General features: G+C 39.2%; 1 protein-coding gene across 1 annotated transcript in view; it reads left to right on the top strand.

Annotated features, from left to right (window-relative positions):
- Positions 1-19,311, top strand: part of STPG2 (sperm tail PG-rich repeat containing 2) — a 251,934-nt gene that overhangs the window by 8,613 nt on the left and 224,010 nt on the right. Inside the window, exons 3-5 of the mRNA XM_063136092.1 lie at positions 2,254-2,409; positions 4,651-4,815; positions 18,223-18,338. Coding sequence (XP_062992162.1) covers positions 2,254-2,409; positions 4,651-4,815; positions 18,223-18,338 — 437 coding nt within the window. The remainder of the gene's footprint in view (positions 1-2,253; positions 2,410-4,650; positions 4,816-18,222; positions 18,339-19,311) is intronic.

The following is a 19,311-nucleotide window of genomic DNA, read 5'->3' as shown; positions in this document are numbered from 1 at the left end:
CATCATCATCATCATTATCATCATCAAATAGTAATAACAATAACCAGCAGCATTAATGAGATTGAATGTCTCAGCAAAAGAAGAATAAAAATAAAATAACCAACAAGCCAGTCAGTAGCAGTAGGAACACAATATTCAGAAGCAATCAATAAAAAATGGCTGCTATCCAACACAAAAAGCCTTCTGAAACAAAAGCTAGACAGACCTCCCTGGGGAAGGCATTCCAAAGTATTGGTGCCATAAAGGAAATGACCTTGCGAAAGCAACACCAGATGAAGGAGCATCCTGAAGTGAACCACTATCTTAAGAAACTCTGGAGCTTGACTAGCAAAGGGAAATAGTGACCCTATCATCTCCATCCTAGGCCTTAGCATGCTAATCTGAGGCCTTAGCTAGACCTAAAGTTTATCCCGGGATCATCCCGGGGTTATCCCTGCCTGCTCCTGGGATCCCCTGTGTGTCATTTACATGAACAGGGATGACCCCGGGATGATCCTGGGATAAACCTTAGTTCTAGCTAAGGCCTACGAATCTACTTCCTCCTTCGTGTGTTATCAAAGGCTCTTTCAGTATCATATAGCATCTCTACCAACAACTCCTTCCTTTTCTAGCCATCCTACTAATTTCAACTCCAGCCTCTTCACTACCCCATCAAATTCTTCCACTGCTGTTTTGCCAGATCCATATCTGGTGCTTTTCCAGTGCAGTTCTCCTTCTTCCCCCATATAGACTGATGTTAGTGAAAAAGTAAGCTTAGGGCATCCATGGTTTTTTGTGTGTGTTTTCTAAATAATGCTTTGATAACTATAAAATCACTATTGCACTCCTACATAGTCTGAATGAAAATTTATGTAACCAAGGGATAATGGGATTTTCACACATGTGATGTTAATTAACTTTGGGGCCAAAAATACTATTGAGACTGGTATGTGCTCATCAGAACATGAAACTTTGCTACCGTGCATGTTTGTGAATAGTGGCCTATTAGATTTCTTTTCGTTGCAGTAAAATATAGCATGACTATAATATACTGTGACATGATCACACAAGGGGAAAAAAACCACACGGACAATTTGGTGCTGTTGCAATTGATAGATAGTTATAGCTATGATGACAAAGCTGAATGAAAGGTTTGGTATTTTGATGCCTTAGTGTATCTTTGCCAGTTCTTTTGTCAAGTTTTTTTTTAAAAAAAATGCTGAAAATTAGAATATTTGGTTATATCCAGCAGTGTCTGTCATTCTGCTAACACAAAGCTTTCACTGCTTGTGGAAACTCCGTTTTCATCTTTGCACAAATGTCAAATCCAATACTCTCATTCCTCTTGCAAAAACTGTTGATACAACTCATTACAAATTCATTATTTGTAATGAGTTTGTAATGAGGGCAACATGGTGCATGAAATGGATTCCAAATAATAGTGTTCTTTAGCAGGCAATTTTTGATATTAAATCAACAATTTTCATATATTTTTTTCTCTCCTCCTCCAGTGTGGCCCATGAAAATGGAGCTAGGTGGTACTTGCACTAGTTGTACCAGTTATCCCGCTAGCACTTGCGTATCAGTTAACAGAACAACACTGTCTCTTGTACGTTTTCCACTACCCTAATGTTGAATACAACCTATTGGCTCTCCATTTCACAAAAACTGTTTAAGAAGAAAAGTATGGAAATAACTGCTCTACATCAAAAATTATTTACCTCTCTTGTTGGATCAACATCCCTCTTTAAGTCCTTACACTGACTTCTTATCTGCTTCCAGACCCTGGCCTTGTCTCCCCCACCTCTCTGGTCTTGTATCTATTCTTGACTTATACTTGCTCATCCACCTCTACCATTTTCAGCTATCTAAGGTCTTTGGCTCCCTCAAATGAGTGATCTTTCTCCTTTAATGCCCTTATATATGGACCTGCCTCTCACATGCCTCAATGAATTACCTCAGTAACTCTACAATTTACGTTTCCTTGGAACTCACCTTTTCCACACAGCCTTTGACACAATTTCCTAGCCCCACTCCTTCCTGTAACTAAGCCTGAGTGTATGTAATTGGAACAATCACATATTCTTCTCTTGACTACATTATTCCTCTCCTTCCGGTGTTGTCTTAGGTGTTGATTTTGTAGATTGTAAGTCCTTTTGGCTAGGGATCTGTTGTCTTATTCTTTATCATGTGCCATATTCATGGATGCTGCTATATAAATAATGGTGATTGTCACCCTCATGGACTACTTTCTTTTAATTTTCTTAACTCCAGAAAACTATTAAAGGGGGGCACAGTCCTCAGTACAAAGAGAGACGTTTCAAAGAGATCCACATTGATACTCCTGGTCCTGGATCATATTGCCAACCTCCTTCAATGGGCCATGATGTCAGCTTGGTAAAGAAACCGTCTAAAGTCCCTTCAGCACAGGTATGTCAGCATAAGAAAAGGTATATTGTCATAATTTTGTTTTTATTGACTGGCAACACGGAAGGCTGTTTTCCACATTATATTTTATATCAAGGTATCTTCAGTGTAGAAAAGAATATGAATAAAATTATGTATAACAAGAAATTCACAGATGTCCATTCTGCTGCAGTTGGAAGTACAATTGCTTAGAAGCTTGTGCAGTATACAAATATTTGTATTCCGGACAATACAGACATTAATGTGACCCCACCCCCCACCCCCATGGAAGTTTATATCTGTCTCCCTTGCTACTATCCCTTGTCTTTCTCTTGCCCTAATATCTAGCTCTGCTACTCCAGACCCAACTACCACATTTCCATAACATTTCCTTCAAACACTTGGTGGCCATGTTGGAGTCCTTCTTGGCTATTTTCTTCCATTCCTTGCTTCCTAAGGTCTTACTGCTAGTGCCTTACATCTCATTAATCTGCTCCAGCTTTTCAACGACTTCGCTGCCTCAGTATCTGTCCAACAAGCCCAGAGTCTTGTGGGCCTTTTCTCTTTTAAAAACAAAGTATCATTGACGCCTGGGAAAGCTACTTTGGTTTCAACTACAGCCACTCATATCGTGGCTGCTCCAATATCAGGGAGGTCTGCCATATCCTACATGTCTTCTGCAGGGTATCTGGTCCTGCTTCTATCTTTGTGATGGAAACATTCACCTACAGAGATTCAAAAATAGTGCAGTGCAGGAAAGCTGCTCTTCTGAACATGAGGGGGAAAATATATACACCCCTGCCAAGCTTCATGCTTATATAAATTGGATCTCGTAATTGCAACCCATGGGTAGTATCTTAACTCTAGTGCAGGGGTGTTGAACATCTTTCATTCTGAGTGCCAAATTTCATTTAGGAGAAGCTCTTGGGGGCTACATTCCAGTGGTGGGAAGGCCAAAGGAATGGGGCCAAAATACTAGCCTATTTTAGATAAAAGCTCTTACTGTCAGTAACTAAGCCTTAAGAGGAGAGGCATTCCAGCCCTTTAGAATGGGGCAAAAAACTTCACAAAAGCAGGGAAGTGATTGGTGGCCAGCAGAAAGGGAGTGGGGCTAGGGCAAGGGGGCATGGCCTTCTGCGGAATCCCAGAGGGACAGATTGGAACTCCAGGTGGGCTGAATTTGGCCCCCGGGCCTGAAGTTCTGCACCTCTGCTCTAACACAATGCCAATAGCTTTTGCTGGCATGATGTGCATTTTGGGGAAACCTGTCACACCAGCAAACACTATTGGCATTGCGATAAAGGTAGCTTATGCTAGCACAACATAATTTTGTGTTATTACCGCGTAGGGTACTGCCCTGTGAGTCTTACCTTTTTTTAAAAAAGGACTTATTGTTAATCTGGGAGCTGTTTCTGAAGTCTTGCTTCACATAAATCTCTCTGTCTCAGATATTTGTATTTTGTTTCTCACAGTACATTTTTATTTATCTTCAAACATGGACAGGATTCATAAGGGTGCTCAATAAAACATTGTGAATAGCACGTTCTTTGGAAAAGCTATAGTTAAATGCAGTGTTTAGGAAGGGTTTAGTATTGGGACTGTGCAACAGTATATTTTGAATTTTATTTATTTATTTATTTATTGCATTTCTATACCGCCCAATTGCCAAAGCTCTTATTTCATGAGGTGCTTTAAGGGGGGAAAACTGTGTGTATTCTGTTTCCTAGCCAATTTTTCAGTCTTTTGAATCCTACTCCAAAGAAACCTACCAAGCAAACAAAAAACCTAGGTGCTGATTTTCTTAAATAAAGGACATTTATACTTTTGCTTTCAAAACCCTAGTATGAGTAGACTGATGCTAAAATGTACTTAAGTGACAAGAAGTTATGTGGGTACTACTAGTTTTCCAAATTGTGAGACACTGGAAGATCAAGTATAAGTCCTTTAAATTGGGTTCAGATTATTTTTCACTGATCTGTGGCACTCAGGGCTTTAATGAATATGATTTCCCTCCTGCCTGTAGGACAACACTTTCATTTGTTAATGTGTTTGTTTTCAAACATCTGATTTTGTTTAGTTGGAGATCTGTCAGTGTTGTCAAATAAACTTGTATGTAAGTCAAGTATACAGCGTCAGTATCTTGTAGAGTTAAGGGTCTTCTTTTGTAAGGTAAATTCCTCTGGACATGGCTAGTCTTATGTTATGTTGGGCTGTTAGACGAATGTGCTACAGCTCGAACAAGCCATATTGCATTTGTTTCTGCAGAAACTTGCACGTAATATCAAAGCGCTCCGTAAGTCAGAAGCTCCTTCTATCCCTTCCCAAGGACAATCGTTTGGTTACGAAGAGACTGAGGATGGCACTCTCGTAAAACATAACCCTCCTGCAAGAGACAGTACTTTGGGTCCAGCTTACTATTGGACAAAAAGTGTAAGTAACTTTTAAATCATTGCATTATCAGTGCCATAACCTGGACCTTGAGCAGCCGACAGGATTTGGAGACAGTAAGGGAGGAATCAGCCAAGTGGCTGAGTCAGCACCAATGTTGGAGGCCCTGGACTCAAGTCTCAATAGCAAGTCTAAGCCTGTCAGAATTGCTGGGACCCAAGAGCTATGAATGGGGATCCTTAGAGACAGCAGATACTGAGCAGGATTTCCCAGAGGAACCAGGACCTTCCCGGCCAGGGACCTCACACACCCTAGTTCCTGTTCCCACCAGAAGGGAATGGATGTATGAGCATTGAGGTGGCCAAGTTTGGTGATGACACCAAATTATTTAGAGTGGCTAAAATGAAAAAGGAATTGCAAAGTACTCCAAAAGGATATTTCCAAACTGGGAGAATGGGCATCAAAATGGCAAATGCAGTTTAGTGTAAGCAAGTGTAAAATGATGCACATTGGGGCAAAAAATCCCAACCTCATGTATATGCTGATGGGATCTGGGCTAGGAGTGTCTGACCAAGAAAGAGATCTTGTGGTTGTGGTGCACTTCTTGATGAGAATGTCAACCAAGTGTATGGCTGCTGTGTAAAAGGCAAATTTTGTGTTAGGTATACTTAGAAAAGGAATGAAAAAAAACTGCCAATATCACAGTGCCCTTATACAAACCTCTGGTGCAGTCACACTTGGAATACTGCATACAGTTCTGCTTACCGCACCTAAAAAAGGATATTTTAGAGTTGGAAAAATGCAGAAAAGGACAACTGAAATGATCAAGGGGCTGGAGCAGCTCTCTTGTGAGGAAAGGTTACAACATCTGGGACTATTTAGCTTAGAAAAAAGGCAAGTAAGGGAAGACATGATAGAAGTGTACAAAACTTAGCATGGGATGGAGATAGTGGATAAGGAGATAGTTTTCTACCGCTGTCATCTCATGAAGCTGATTGGTTGGAGATTTAGGACAGATAAAAAGAAGTATTTCTTCACACAGTACATAGTTAAACTACGGAATTCACTTCCACAAGATGTAGGGATGGCCACCAATTTGGGTAGGAGGGTGCTGTTGTCCTGTTTGTGGTTTTCTCATGGGCAACTGGATGGCCACTGTGTGAACAGAATGCTGCAGTAGATGGACCATTGGTTTAACCCAGCATGGCTCTTCTTATGGGATGAACTGCTCAGTTTTAAACCTGAGGGCTGACCCTTACAGACTCTCCATTTCTCAGCTGGTTGTTGGTGGAGGAGTTTGGGACAGCTAGTCACCATCATAATCAATGTTAGGGCTCAGTTGGAGCTGAGTTTCAATATTGGAATCAGTGATCAGATTGCAGTGATCTGTCCAGGGTCCTGAAAGCTCTGTATATTTCCAGTCTTGATTTCTGTACTGTTTGGGAATCTGGATCACAGATTAGACTCTTGTCTCTCAATTCATCTGCTAAGGCAGATTTCTCCAAGCTGCTGCCTTCCAGATGTTGACCTTTGGCCATTATGGCTTGGGCTGATGGGAGTTGAAGTTCTAAACATCTGGAGAGCACCAGGTTGGGGAAGACTGTGCTAAGGAGTGTTGATTGTAGCATCTACTTCCTTTGGGCTCAATTCCATACCACTGTGTCATATTGTACCTCCATAATATCAGGGTCCTTGACAATAGGCAAAGTTGAATTAGAGGCCTTTTGGGGCTAAGGAGGAACTACGGTTCTGAACCAACATCTCTGGAAAATAATATTCCTTGTGTTCAAGTAGCTTCAGTGACTTTAATCTACCCCTTTTCACTGTTATTGGCCACTGATTATTCCCCTTCCTGTCAGCAGACTTTTGCCTTTGCAGATTTTTTGCCATTGCAATTAACTTTTTCACTTCTGAAGCTCACAAACTCTATTCTTTGCTCTACCTCTGTCTATTTCATTTCCTGACTTTCCAATCCTTTCCCTACTTCCTTAGTTTTACTAACCTTAATATCTGTTTCTCTCTTCATAACCTGCTTCATCTGCCAATTCAACCTACAGTTTTCTCTTGTTGAGATGTGTCAGCATCTTCTTCCACTGAGGATCCCTGACATAGCAAGACATAGTACCCCTCAAATATGTGGCAGCAGCATGGTTACATGTTGTGTTTCCAGAAGCAGTATAGCAGAAGTGCCCAAAGCTCTTAGGCAGTGCTAAAATTGGGACAGAATAATACAGAAGATGGCTTGCATGTCACCTTAAAGGTATTTTGACAATGAGAACTGGCTGTGTTTGAGTTTCATAGATTTTAGCAGATAGGTTTAATGGGATTGCATCCAACAGTTATGGCCTGCTAGAAGGATCTTGCCCTACTTGTTGATATAGCAATATCAGTTTGAGTTGCATTGTTTCCCAATACGGTGGGCCACTATTTACCATGTCTTGGAAAACTAGCTTTTGTCTAGAATGTGGCATATAGTGATCTTTCCGTGTGAGAGATGCAGCCACAAGATTGCTGGAAAGCTCAGTTGATAGGTCTTCACTTCAAAAATGCCTAATTATTTTAAGGTTCTTCATTGGGTCCATGCCTTGGAGATAGATGGGAAGCATACTTGAGTTGGCATAACTTGTACAGACTTGACTATTTGCATTGCTGTTGTAGCTTGGGTTAGTTAGCTCAGTCCCAAGTCATGTGTAATTCTGTATATATTTTTTGACTCTTGTGATATGTGGAATTAAGAAGTGAGCATCAATTTTGTAGAAATAGGGGCCACAGCTCAGTAGTAGAGCATGGGCTTTGCCTGCAGAGGGTCTATGGTTCCATCCCTGGCATCTTCAGGTAGAGCCAAGGAAGACTTCTGCCTGAAACCTTGGAGAGCCGCTGCCAGTCAGTGTCAACAGTACTGGTTAGGTGGACCAATTGTCTGACTCAGTATAAAGCAGCTTCCTGTGTTCCAACTCTTGGAACTGGTAGTCTGGCAGACGAAAAAACAGCAAGATGTTGTAGGTTGGGCATACCATCTGCTAGTACAAATAATCTAGTGGGGGGAATTCATGTGCACATATTGTATGTATGTGCACGTGAATGTATGTGGAAATCCAGTGTCTGATGCTATCCACCTGCTTTCTTTTTCTCTTCACTTCCAAGCACTTTGTCCATGTATGCCCGAGGTACTTTTAAAGCTTTTTCTCAGCTTAGAGGAGGAAGGATTTGAGCAGCTGAGAGCTGCTTTCGGGAAGGGAGTTCTCGAAAGCTCTTCTCTCTGCATAAAAGCACTCAACGGCCTTCTGAATTTTGAGAAAAATACATTATTCATGTTTTATGCTAGCTTCCTAACTATACTTTTGCTTTTGCTTTCTGGATTAGACTGAGAGAATACAGTAACAATATAATACAGGGCTCCACAAATGCTATTGTGAAGAAGGGATGCTCCCCTGGTAGGCACAGAGGCCATGGGGAGAGGTGTGGATCTTCTCTTGCTCATGCTGAGGTTTGGAGAATGCAAGAAACAACAAGCCTCTCCTCAGCCCAAGCGACAAAAGGTTCCTGCTGTTTCTTGCATCCTCTACACCCCAACACAGCTCTCTCCTGACCCTTTTGAGCATTCTAGAGGACTTCATAGCGGCCACAAAAAATGGCTGCCTAGTAAACCACGGCAACATTTTTGGGCCTCAGCCTAGTTTTCTTTCCTTGCCTTTTTGTTTAGTTTTTGCTGCAGCATACATTTTTCATCTTTTTCTTTTCTTAAGGGGAGGGGTCACAGCACAGTGGTAGAGCACATACTTTCCATGTCGAACATCTCAGGTTCAGTTCCTGGCATCTCCATATAACAAAGGATCATGTAGCACGTGATAGGGAAAGACCTCTGCTCACTGGTGTAGAGCCACTATAAGTCACAGTAGATAATAATAGTCTAGATAGACAAATTCTTGTCTGATTTGTTATAAGGCACCTTTTGCTTCGAAAGCCTTTCATATTTTCAGTGTGTTTATTTTTTATGTATTTCTAATCAATTGTATCAGATACAAATAGTTGGCAGCCATGGATTTAACCAATATATATATCAAGCTCCTGTAAGCATTGGCTGACATCCCTGAGTTAAGTAACCATTCATTAGTTTTATTCATACGAACAGGCAGCATGCTATGTGGAAAATCATAATGATTCAATTTCTAATTATAGTTATTTTATAAAATACTTGGAGATACTTCACTGAATTATAAGTTTACTTCCAACCATTTTGACTTTCACTTAAATAATATAGAATATACATTTGTTCTGTGGTATGCCTGGGTATTTCTACACCAAGAGAATTGATTTTAGTTGAAAGCTCCTTATTGCTTAATTAAAGCTATAATGAGCATGTGCAAGTAATCCTTTTAATTTTCAAGCACACCTCATTTTTAATAGCAGAACAATAATTTAGAGTTGTAATTAACTAAAATAAATATGAAGTCGGCATAGCACTGTTTATAATTCTGCATTTATTTCTTATAAGCATTTTCAGTCAATGCATTAGGGGGCAGCAGAGTCATTAAATTGAATTACTTGATTTTGACATCATAAGACATTTTGCCTTACTCAAATTGTAACTGTATTGGATACTGGGAATAGGAAAAAAAACCAAATCTTTTAAGATATTTGAAAGATTAAGAATCTCATAGATGATTCAATAGATGCATCAATATTTCCACTGTATCTATGAATTATGTACAGTATTTAAGTTGGCTCCAAATTTAAGTATGGCTCCAGTATTTAAGTATGCTCCCGGGATATCCTGTGTGTCATTTACATGAACAGGGATAACCCTGGGACGATCCCGGGATAAACCTTAGGTCTAGCTAAGGCCTTAGAGTTGGAAGTATAGATAATCCACTCTTGAGGACTCAATGGGAAATTTGGAGTAAATTTAAAGGGAAGTTGCTTCCGAGCAACTCTCCCTTAGCACCGATAATAATGTTAAAGAATTTCCCAGAGGATCTGAAGGGTGGATTATGTAAAATATTAAAAGAGAAAAATAAAATGAAATTAAAGGATTGGTTAAGAGATATAAAAACAAGAGAAGATATGGAAAAATTGTTAAAGGAGAAAAAATTATCTTGGTTAGAATATGGGCAATTAGAACAATGGAACAAAAAGTGGATTAAAGATAATAGAGTTTGCAGAAAGATGACGAAGTTTGAAGAGTTAATAGTAAATAAGGAAAAAGGTAAAGGAGGTAGTATAGTTTTAAAAGGGTTAATGAGTGAAATATATAAAATATTGTTAGAAAAGGAGTTTAGAGAGAACTCAGAGAAAATGGTATGGGAGTCAGATTTGAAGGTACAAATAGGGTGACAGAGATGGGAGGGACTATGGAAACAAAGAGTGTTGAGAAGTTTGTCAGTGAGAATAAAGGAGAATTATTTTAAAATTTTGTGGAGGTGGTGCCTAACCCCGATTAGATTGAATAATATAAATGATCAGCATTCAGCAAATTGTTGGAGAGGTTGTGGGGAAAAAGGAACGTATTTACATATGTGGTGGGAATGCAAATATGTACAAAGATTATGGAAGATGGTGTTTTCAGAAATTGAAGATATAGTGGGAATGAAAATAGAACAAACACCAAAGATTGCATTACTGTCACTATTTGAAGATATAAAGTGTGGAAAAGAAACTATAGAGTTGATATCGAGTTTGCTGGTTGCAGCACGATTGATGGTAGCCAGGAACTGGAAGATTCAAGGGGAATATTCTATTGAAGAATGGTATAAAGAAGTATGGGATATAGCCATTAATGATAAATTGACATGTAATATTAAGTGGAGAAAAGGCGTAACTAAAATAAATGAGTTTGAAGGAATCTGGAAACAGTTCCTAATATTTGTGTTTACTAAAGGAAGTGGGAAACCGCCAGCAGAAGAAACGATAAGATTTTGGACTCAGGAATAGATCCCGAGGTGGGGGGGTGCACTTTTATGTTAAGAATGATTATGTTGTAGTATGATAATGTATAGGTAATATTTATTCAACATATGTACTCAACATTTATTCAATATGTATGTAGCAGTTGTTTGATGTTTTCTTTTTATTATCATTATTATTGTAATGTTGTATGTTTATATAGTGTAGAAAATAAAAAACAATAATAAAAAAAAAGCTAAGGCCTTAGAATATCTTTATTGATTAAAATATTTATATCCAGCCTTTTTGGTCCCCAAAGACTTTTATTTAAAATAGTTTTTGGCCTCCTTTCAGGGCAGAAGCCCTCCCAAAGTGGCTTATAGCAATAAAATACATAAAACAGTAAAAATATTAAAAGCGATAAAAACATAAACGTAATAAAATAGCAATGAAAAGTGCAATAAAAAGCCAATAATAAAATCACCAGCAACAATATCAGCAATAACAGCAATCATATCAAGAGAAGGTCAAGGTAAGACAACGTTTTCAAGGCCTTCTTAAAAGCCTGCAATGATGAAACATGGTGGACCTCTGATGGCAACTTGTTCCTAAGGTGTGGAGCCACTGCAGAGAAGACTTCTAACGTGTGCTCAACCACCTAACTCCTCTCATGGGTGGGCAAAAGAGAAGGGCCTCTCTTCTGATCTTAAAGTGTGGGCAGGCTGATATCGGTGAAGGCGGTCTTTCAAGTAACTTTGTCCCAAACCATTTATTTATTATTTTATTATTTTTTATTTATTACATTTATATCCCGCCTTTTTTCCTCCAAGGAACCCAAGGCGGCGTACATAATCCTCCTCCTCTCCATGTTATCCTCACAACAACAACCCTGTGAGGTCGGTTGGGCTGAGAGTCTGTGACTGACCTAAAGTCACCCAGTGGGTTTCCATGACCGAGTGGGAACTAGAACCTGGAGCTCCCGACTCTCAGTCCAACACCTTAGCCACTAGACCACACCAGCTCTCTTTGAAGATTTAAAGGTCAAAATCAGCACCATTGATGGTGGCTAATCCCAGATACATATTAAAACAACAAAACATGATATAAAAAATAATAATCAACCAGTAATTAAACTGATTAAGGGTGCAATCCTAACTCTCTACCCCCAATGCTGGTGGCTGTAAGTGGTTAGTGTGATGCATTGGTGCTCTTCCACTGACCTTTGCTGCGGCTTAGTTATTTCATTATTTATTCAATACTTTTATATATCACTTTTCAGAGGTTCACTCTTACTAATCAATGAACTATAAAGAGGTTGGACACAAGTACAGTATCCAAGCCAGCACTATAAAACATGAGGAAATTAAGCTAACCTTGAGGTTAAGAGTGAAATACATACATTAATTATCTAATTAGGAAAGGCCAGGACGCTGGGAATTGTAGGACCTTTTTCTGTCTAAATATGAATCAGATTGAGGCCTAAGTTTTAAAAGCTTTCCTAAACACTTGGACTGAGAGTGTAAGGCACAAAGTAGCAGGAGGGGCCACCACCGAGGGGCCACCCCTGAGGAAAACCCTGCTCCTTGCATTCACCAGTCTAGCTGTGCTATGATAGGTACGTGAAAAGAGGTCATCATACTGACCTAAGTGTACTGGCTGGATCGTACCATTGTACTGAGTACATGCCATTCCTTCATCAGTAAGCCAAGCCATTGATACCAATACAACGTAGAGTGGTTTCTGGTGAAATATTTCATTATTTTGCGAAGGTTGGTCAATTGGGATGAATGGGTTCTGCTGGATTTCTGGGTTTTAGAGCTTAACATTTTTCATTCCAGTTGATGAGAGGAGCAATGTGCTACAACAGTTTTAAAATAACACAAAAGGTAGGCATAGCTCCTGGATCTCTCTGTGGTTCTGGCCCTGATTCAGTAGGCAAGAACTACTGTGATTTCTCTTCCCAAATTCCTTTCAGAGCTCACAGCAAAAGGGGGGGGGGAATGTTTGGACATTGGGAGGTGAGATTGCTTTATGTTAAAAGCCCCTAACCACGATCTTACCTAGAGCACAGCAATTGCCTCCAGGGGCTTGGCACTTGTTTTGAAAAGTGGAAGAGCGATATGGATAAACAGACTAGCAAAGTAGTGTGGTTTACATTTAACACTATATTTAAAAAAAGATAGTTGGAAACCTGCTTCATTTGATAAATGGTAGCATTATGCCGATAAATATCAAAAGATGTTTTTTCCTTTTCTTTTCAGAGGACTTTTTTCTCTCTGGAACAATGTATATGTTCGTAGTTTTGATGATGATTACACAAAGTGTCATGCAGCTGGATGCCTTTATAGTACAAGGCATTTCATAACTATGCAAAGTTTCTACACAAGCATTCTGAAATGTGATAAATGCTTATTTCCACTTGCGGCAGCATGGGATGTAATCCCCAATCTGTGTTCTGTGTTACAGCTTCACACCAAGAATGCTGACACTGATAGATTAGATAAAGCTGGGAACATGCTGGGAACTACCTGTGTGCTGCAGCACTGAAAGACAGTCCATTAGTGTTAGGATTAATGCACACTGGGACTTTTAATTCTTCATGGAATCTATTTCCATATTTAATTACGGGAAAGTCATAGGAAAAAAGTTCCAAAGCTCCTTCATCCATTTTTATTGTCAACGGGAGTGGCGATTAGTAATTCTTCAAGTTATATTGCAGTGTTCACTTAAAATAATGCACCTCCTTGCTGAGTTTGCTTCAATTAAACCATATTTTATTTGCTAATGACATAGCAGGTTGACAGCGACCTTGAAGTTGGTATTGTCAACACTACTTGGCAAAAAGAGCGCGGTGATTTAGAGTTAGGAGTGCATCAATTTATTCTTCAGTCTGTCTACGTTTTTAAAAGGTTTTTTAATTCCATTATGGATAGGGTATTTTACCTGAGTAATGCACAGGTTAGTGAGTTAAGTAGCAGTCAATTTATATTATTTTTAATGTAGAACCTAAGCTGTATATGAGAAAAGGAATAATTTTATTCAAGCCTATTGAGTTCGGAAAAGAATAGACTGTAGTTGGAGCACCTTTTAAAATTGCTTCCAGAGTTGAGTCACTTAAAAGCTCTTTGTAGATGTCAAAGATATATTGACCTTAAGCTTTTTTCATGGGTACTTAAAAACATTTAGATATTGGATTTGGATCTGTAATGAAACAAAAGCATATTTTGTTATTCTGTAGTGATCTGTCAAGGAAACCAACCTGTACAATAGATTCTTTTAAAAAGCCCTTAATTTACAAACATCATCTAACTAGTGTGATTAATTATTAGTTTTTGTTAAAAGCTACATCATAATTTAGCAATAAAAGGCACTGTAAATAATATAAATATATAATTAATGGACTTTATCTTGTTTTTTACTAGATTTATCTTGCTTTTTTACTAGAATCTTGGGATCCACCAATTCAAGCTGCTGCAAAAGATATACACTTAGAATTATGTGGCCCCAGCAATTTGTTTTGCATATCACAACTGAATGGAGTAAAGTCCTTTCGGTAAAAATCGCCTCCTGCTTACCCCACGCTTTCTTCATTTCATCAGAATAATTTAGGGCGTGTGGTGTGGGAGAGTTATATTTTTGCTGCTATAGTTAAACAATTGGGAGCCAGGAACTCAGAAATCTACCAATAGATCCAGATCTATCTTTTGCCCAGGGACTTAATATACCCTGATAGGATGGCAAGTGTGTTTAGAAGTTGAATATTTCCAATAAAACTAGTGCAGAACACTTTTCTGCAATTGGGGATTCCTGGAATTGGTTGCTCAAGGGGCTTTTCCAAGTGTGCATAAGTCTAGAGATGGGCCAGTAACTTTTATGTGTGTGTGCGTATGTGTTAAAAATTTGAAAGTGTGAGCCCTGTTGCACAAAATAGAATGACTCCAATTTGAGGTGAACATGGCCCCTACTTCTGAGCAGGCCTGCTTCGAATTGGAGCTTGACTCCCATGTCGGTTTCTCTCTGCTTCTCCTGCTAATCCCCACCTGTATCTTCCTCAAGGGGGGGGGGAAGCTTTCCTTACGTGGTCCCTGGCAGGAAATATAGCTTGGTGTGTCGCTTGCCAACAAAGAAGGCCTGTGGGGTCTCTCCTTCGTTAGATCAGCTAGCTGTTTCCTTCCCATTTCCCAGGGCAAGGATTATTTTTCTTGGGAAAGTGGAGGCCGTAGCGGGGAAAGAGAAGTGGCAGCTAAAGCGGGTTTTTTCAAGTGTATGTATCAAACCCTCAAAGCCCCTTGACAGTTTTTATTTTTGAGTGATTGATATGAGCAATAAAGTGGGATTTCCAAGTGATCAGGAGGGGTTGAGCAACATTCTAGTGACAGAAATAAGGTAAAATATATTTGCCTAGTTGGGACACAGCTCAGTATTGCATGTTTCTTCTTTGCCTCCCCGAAGCAATACATCTACTTTTAGTTAAGGACCATGTATGTACGAATTGTTAACTTATTTCTTTGTTAATATGGATTTGGTTTTAAAAAAGGGTATGTTAAATAGTTCTGCAAATGAACCGTCAAATGATATTTGCTTTCGCTATGGCTCATATAATATGCTGCATTTTAAATATACACAGAAGGTGTTTTAATTCACTATCAAGTTACATTTGTTAAATATGCTAAATTTAAATATCATTTCACTCACTCATAATTTTGTAGTCCCTTGGACGTATTGCTAAAATAGACTTTCACTGTGCATACAAGAAACCCAACTGTGATAAATTTAAAATGTCTATAGGATTTTTTCATTTCCCTTCAATTTCCCCTTTAATTTTCATGAGGCAATAGGAGGCAATTTTAGTTGCAATAGGAGAAGTCCATTGTTCAGTATTACCCATATTAACGTGGCAATTGTACGTATGATTACTAGCGTGCAAGTGACTATAACTAACTAAAGGTGGGCCTTGTTTTCACTGTGGTAGTTAACCTGTGGCTGTGCTGTCCCACTCAGACTGCAGCTCACATTATTGAATATTCCTCCATACCAAACAAACAAACTCTACACATAGAAAACTAAGATCGTGGGGCCTAGAAACCTTTTACTTGATTCTGAGTTTTTTATTTGGAAGGAGGTTTTTCTTCCGTGTACTCTCTCATGAGCTGCAGTCTGAAATGGGATTGCTCAGACACAGGTTTGTCACTTCAGTGAGAACTGGGTCTTAGAATTGAGCTTCAGAGAGGAAAGCTGAGCTGGTCAATCAACAGCTTGCAAGTAGATGAGTCCATTAGTGAGGGAAGCTACAAAGGGAAAAGCTATGGAGGGATGCCATTCAGCTGTACGCACGAGAGAGAAATACTGCGTGGATTACTAGCACGGAAAGTGAATGGGGCTGGACCCAAGCATTTTGCAGAATGAGGTAGGCAACAGAATGAGTTTAACAATTCAGAACACAGGTGGCAAAGTGATTTTTTTTAAAAAATAATCACTTTTCTGTACACACAGCTCCTTGTACAGCCATATGCGTTGTTCTCTTTGTAGTGGATTTGTAATTGAGATTTACTGTATTATATTGACTGAAAGTTTGGTTTGTATTTTTCTATATTTACAATTAAACAAATACCAAAGGAAACTTGTCTTTGATGTGAAGTGGTTTTGTGTGTGTTTGTTCATAGAGAGTTATTTACGGGGAAAAGCATTCAGTAACGTCAGCCCCAACTTACATTCTTCAGTAGCACAGTGCACTCCACCGCGTCATTCTGTTGCATCTGGATTTCTAGCCTAAGAAGTAAAATGTGAAGGAATGGTGGGCTGAGGTTGGATCTGGCTTTGAGGGGTAGATGCACGGATGGGAAAAGCATATCATGGAAAACTCCCAAAGGACTAAGGACTTCTCATATAAGGAAAGGCTCCCTTTTGGAATTGTATCTGATATGCTATAAGCAAATTCTAATTACCCTCATGTAATAAAGACAATTGATTTTCTAGATAATGCATTGCCACAAGCGGCAGAAGTTATATGAATACAACTATACTATTTTAAATATATAGCTGGATATGCTAAGAGGCTGCAATTAGATACCCATTTACCTGGGAGTTAAGCCCCAGTGAACTCAATGGGGCTTATTTCTGAGTAGATAATTATATGGTTGCACTGCTAACGCTCTGTGAAGTCAAGGCTGAGTCTTCTTTTCCTCATACCTGAATAGAATTAGGCAAAATTGATGGAAGGCTGGTAACAGCACTCAAGGTTCTGAAATACAGGACTACATGTACTATCTTCTAATACATAGAAGTGGAAGGGATTCTACTTCTAGGATTTCTAGCACATTAAAAAGTAATTGTTATTGCTAAAAATGGCAGTATTTGTGGTTGTGATAAATCTTAATTTTTTTAAAAGAAAAAGAATTCCTTGTAGAAACCACTGGATGGTGCTCTAATCCCATTACTGTGAAATAATTGGTTTAGTGGCCCTTAGACCTTTATAGTCTTGGCATAAGGATACTGCACACTGCTGCATATCTAACACTTTCCTTACAGTATATAGAGAGATAATCATCTGCTTATCCAAGGAGTCGCTCCAAATAAGTTTTTGTGCTACATTGCATAATGACGTGTGCTTTTCCTCTTAAATCATGACAATAAATAGGCTTGGCTTATCATCCCACATTTCATCCCATTCATTGCAAGAATGATAGCTTTCCAGGCTTTTTTTTTAAAAAAGTATTAAAATAAGTTCTTTTCCAGAGTTGAGAACCCTTTTCTATTTAGATTGTATTCTTGATTCCTTTTTTTAGAACTCATAGAATATTAACTGCTTATATAAATCTTCAATGGGTCTCAGTAAAATGTGATTTTATATTAGAGTTCATATAGAGAATTAAAAGGTTTTGGCTGCAAACCTATACACACTTACCTTTGAGTAAGTCCGATTGAACTTACTGGGCTTTGCTCTTGATAGACATATATAGGCTTGTGCTGTTAGGCTGCAATCCTAAATACACTTGGAGAGCGTGCTGAACATAGTGGGACTGACTTCATAGTAAACATGCATGTGAATGCACTGTAAAGAGAGGCTTGTGTGACAGATCTACTTGTTCCCCATTGTCATGCCAACATGACTATATGGTGCATCCAAATGAACAAAATGCAAAATTGTTATGGAGCAGAAGTAGACTGATCTGTCCATCTCCAGTTATCTATCTGCTTTTATTGATCGTGTTTTATGTTTATTATGGGGGCCTTTGTATTACAGCTATGGTTTTAGTCTTGATTGGTTTCTATATACAGATCAGCTCCTTAAACTGAGAAGAAAAATACATAAATTTTGTCTAATCTGAATTCATGAAATGTCACTTTGTGGATATATGTATGTGGATATATGTAAGAGAAAGAGGTCAAATTACCTCATAAGCAGATATCTTTCCATAAGTCTGAATTATGCAATACTTTGATCAAAGCGAGTGTGGTGTAGTATATTGAATTTGGAGCAGGGTGGCTTGTGTTCAAATCCCTGCTTAGCTATTATAAAGAAAGCAGGATCACAAACTATATACTGCTTATCTTTTTTTCTTTCAGAATGAAACTTATCCTACCATGAAGTATAAAGGAGTGCATTTTGGCAATTTGACAGAAAAGCGACATGAATTTAAGCCACATGCAGGCCCTGGACCTGCAGATTATGACATAATTCAGTATGTAATTCAGTCACTGCTTTGTATTAAATGGTCATCTGCACCACAATTTAGTCTCTGGGCCAGTTTGGACAACATGATAAACTATGGTTTGTTGTGGCAGAAATGAGCTGGAGCAAGCCTTAAGCTCATGTGCCTTGATTTTTATACTCATTTTGTGAGCTGGTCGTATGGAGTGTCATCGTGTAATATCAGGAAAGCACATGTGATTTTCAATGAGGTGCAGGCTTATCCTCTGACAGTTTTTTTCACCTTTCTTTTTGCAGATTTGGCCCTTCTAACCCAACTAGTCAGTCAATATGCACAGGCACACCTCTCTGTTTTCCAGTTAAAGAAGCAGATAACATGAAGAGTTTCTGCTACTTCTTTAATTACTGAGGGCCAAACTTCACATGAGGGCATCAGATCTGTGTCCTTAAAAGTGAATAGATTATAGCTGAAGAATAGGCAATCTGGTGCTCCCCCACGCCCCGATGTTGTGTACTGCAGTTCCATTAGACCCAGCTAGCATGACTAATAGCAAGCGATCATGGGAGCTGTCCACATCTGATGTCCACATCTAGAGGACACCAGGTTGCCTGCTCTAGCTAACCACATGTAAACTTGGGGTAGGGTGAAGTTTCAAGGTGGAAAATGCTGAACCTGCTCCAGCCTGCAGGCTCTCCATTGAAGTTCCTCCCTGAGCTGCTTTCCCCTTATTTGGGGTCATTTCTGGCTCTGGTGAAAATTATCTATGTCCTAGGGAGATGGTAGGAGGGAATTGTGGGTGGGGTTGGATTTAGCACTGAGTGTCCCTTTTGCACTTTAAATCCCAACACCATGGTACCATCACTTTGAGGATCAGCCTACAAGCCATGCTATAAGTTGCTGAATTGGAGATGTAGCTAAAGGGGTGTGTGTACGTGTGTGTGTGTGTGTGTGTGTGTGTGTGTGTGTGTGTGTGTACTAGCGATTTTTTTTAGCATTCTAGAAA

This window comes from Elgaria multicarinata, chromosome 10 (assembly GCF_023053635.1).
Source record: "Elgaria multicarinata webbii isolate HBS135686 ecotype San Diego chromosome 10, rElgMul1.1.pri, whole genome shotgun sequence".
Classification (NCBI taxonomy): Eukaryota; Metazoa; Chordata; class Lepidosauria; order Squamata; family Anguidae; genus Elgaria; species Elgaria multicarinata.
Note: the sequence above shows the minus strand (reverse complement) of the source record. Positions and strands in the feature narration are given on the sequence as shown.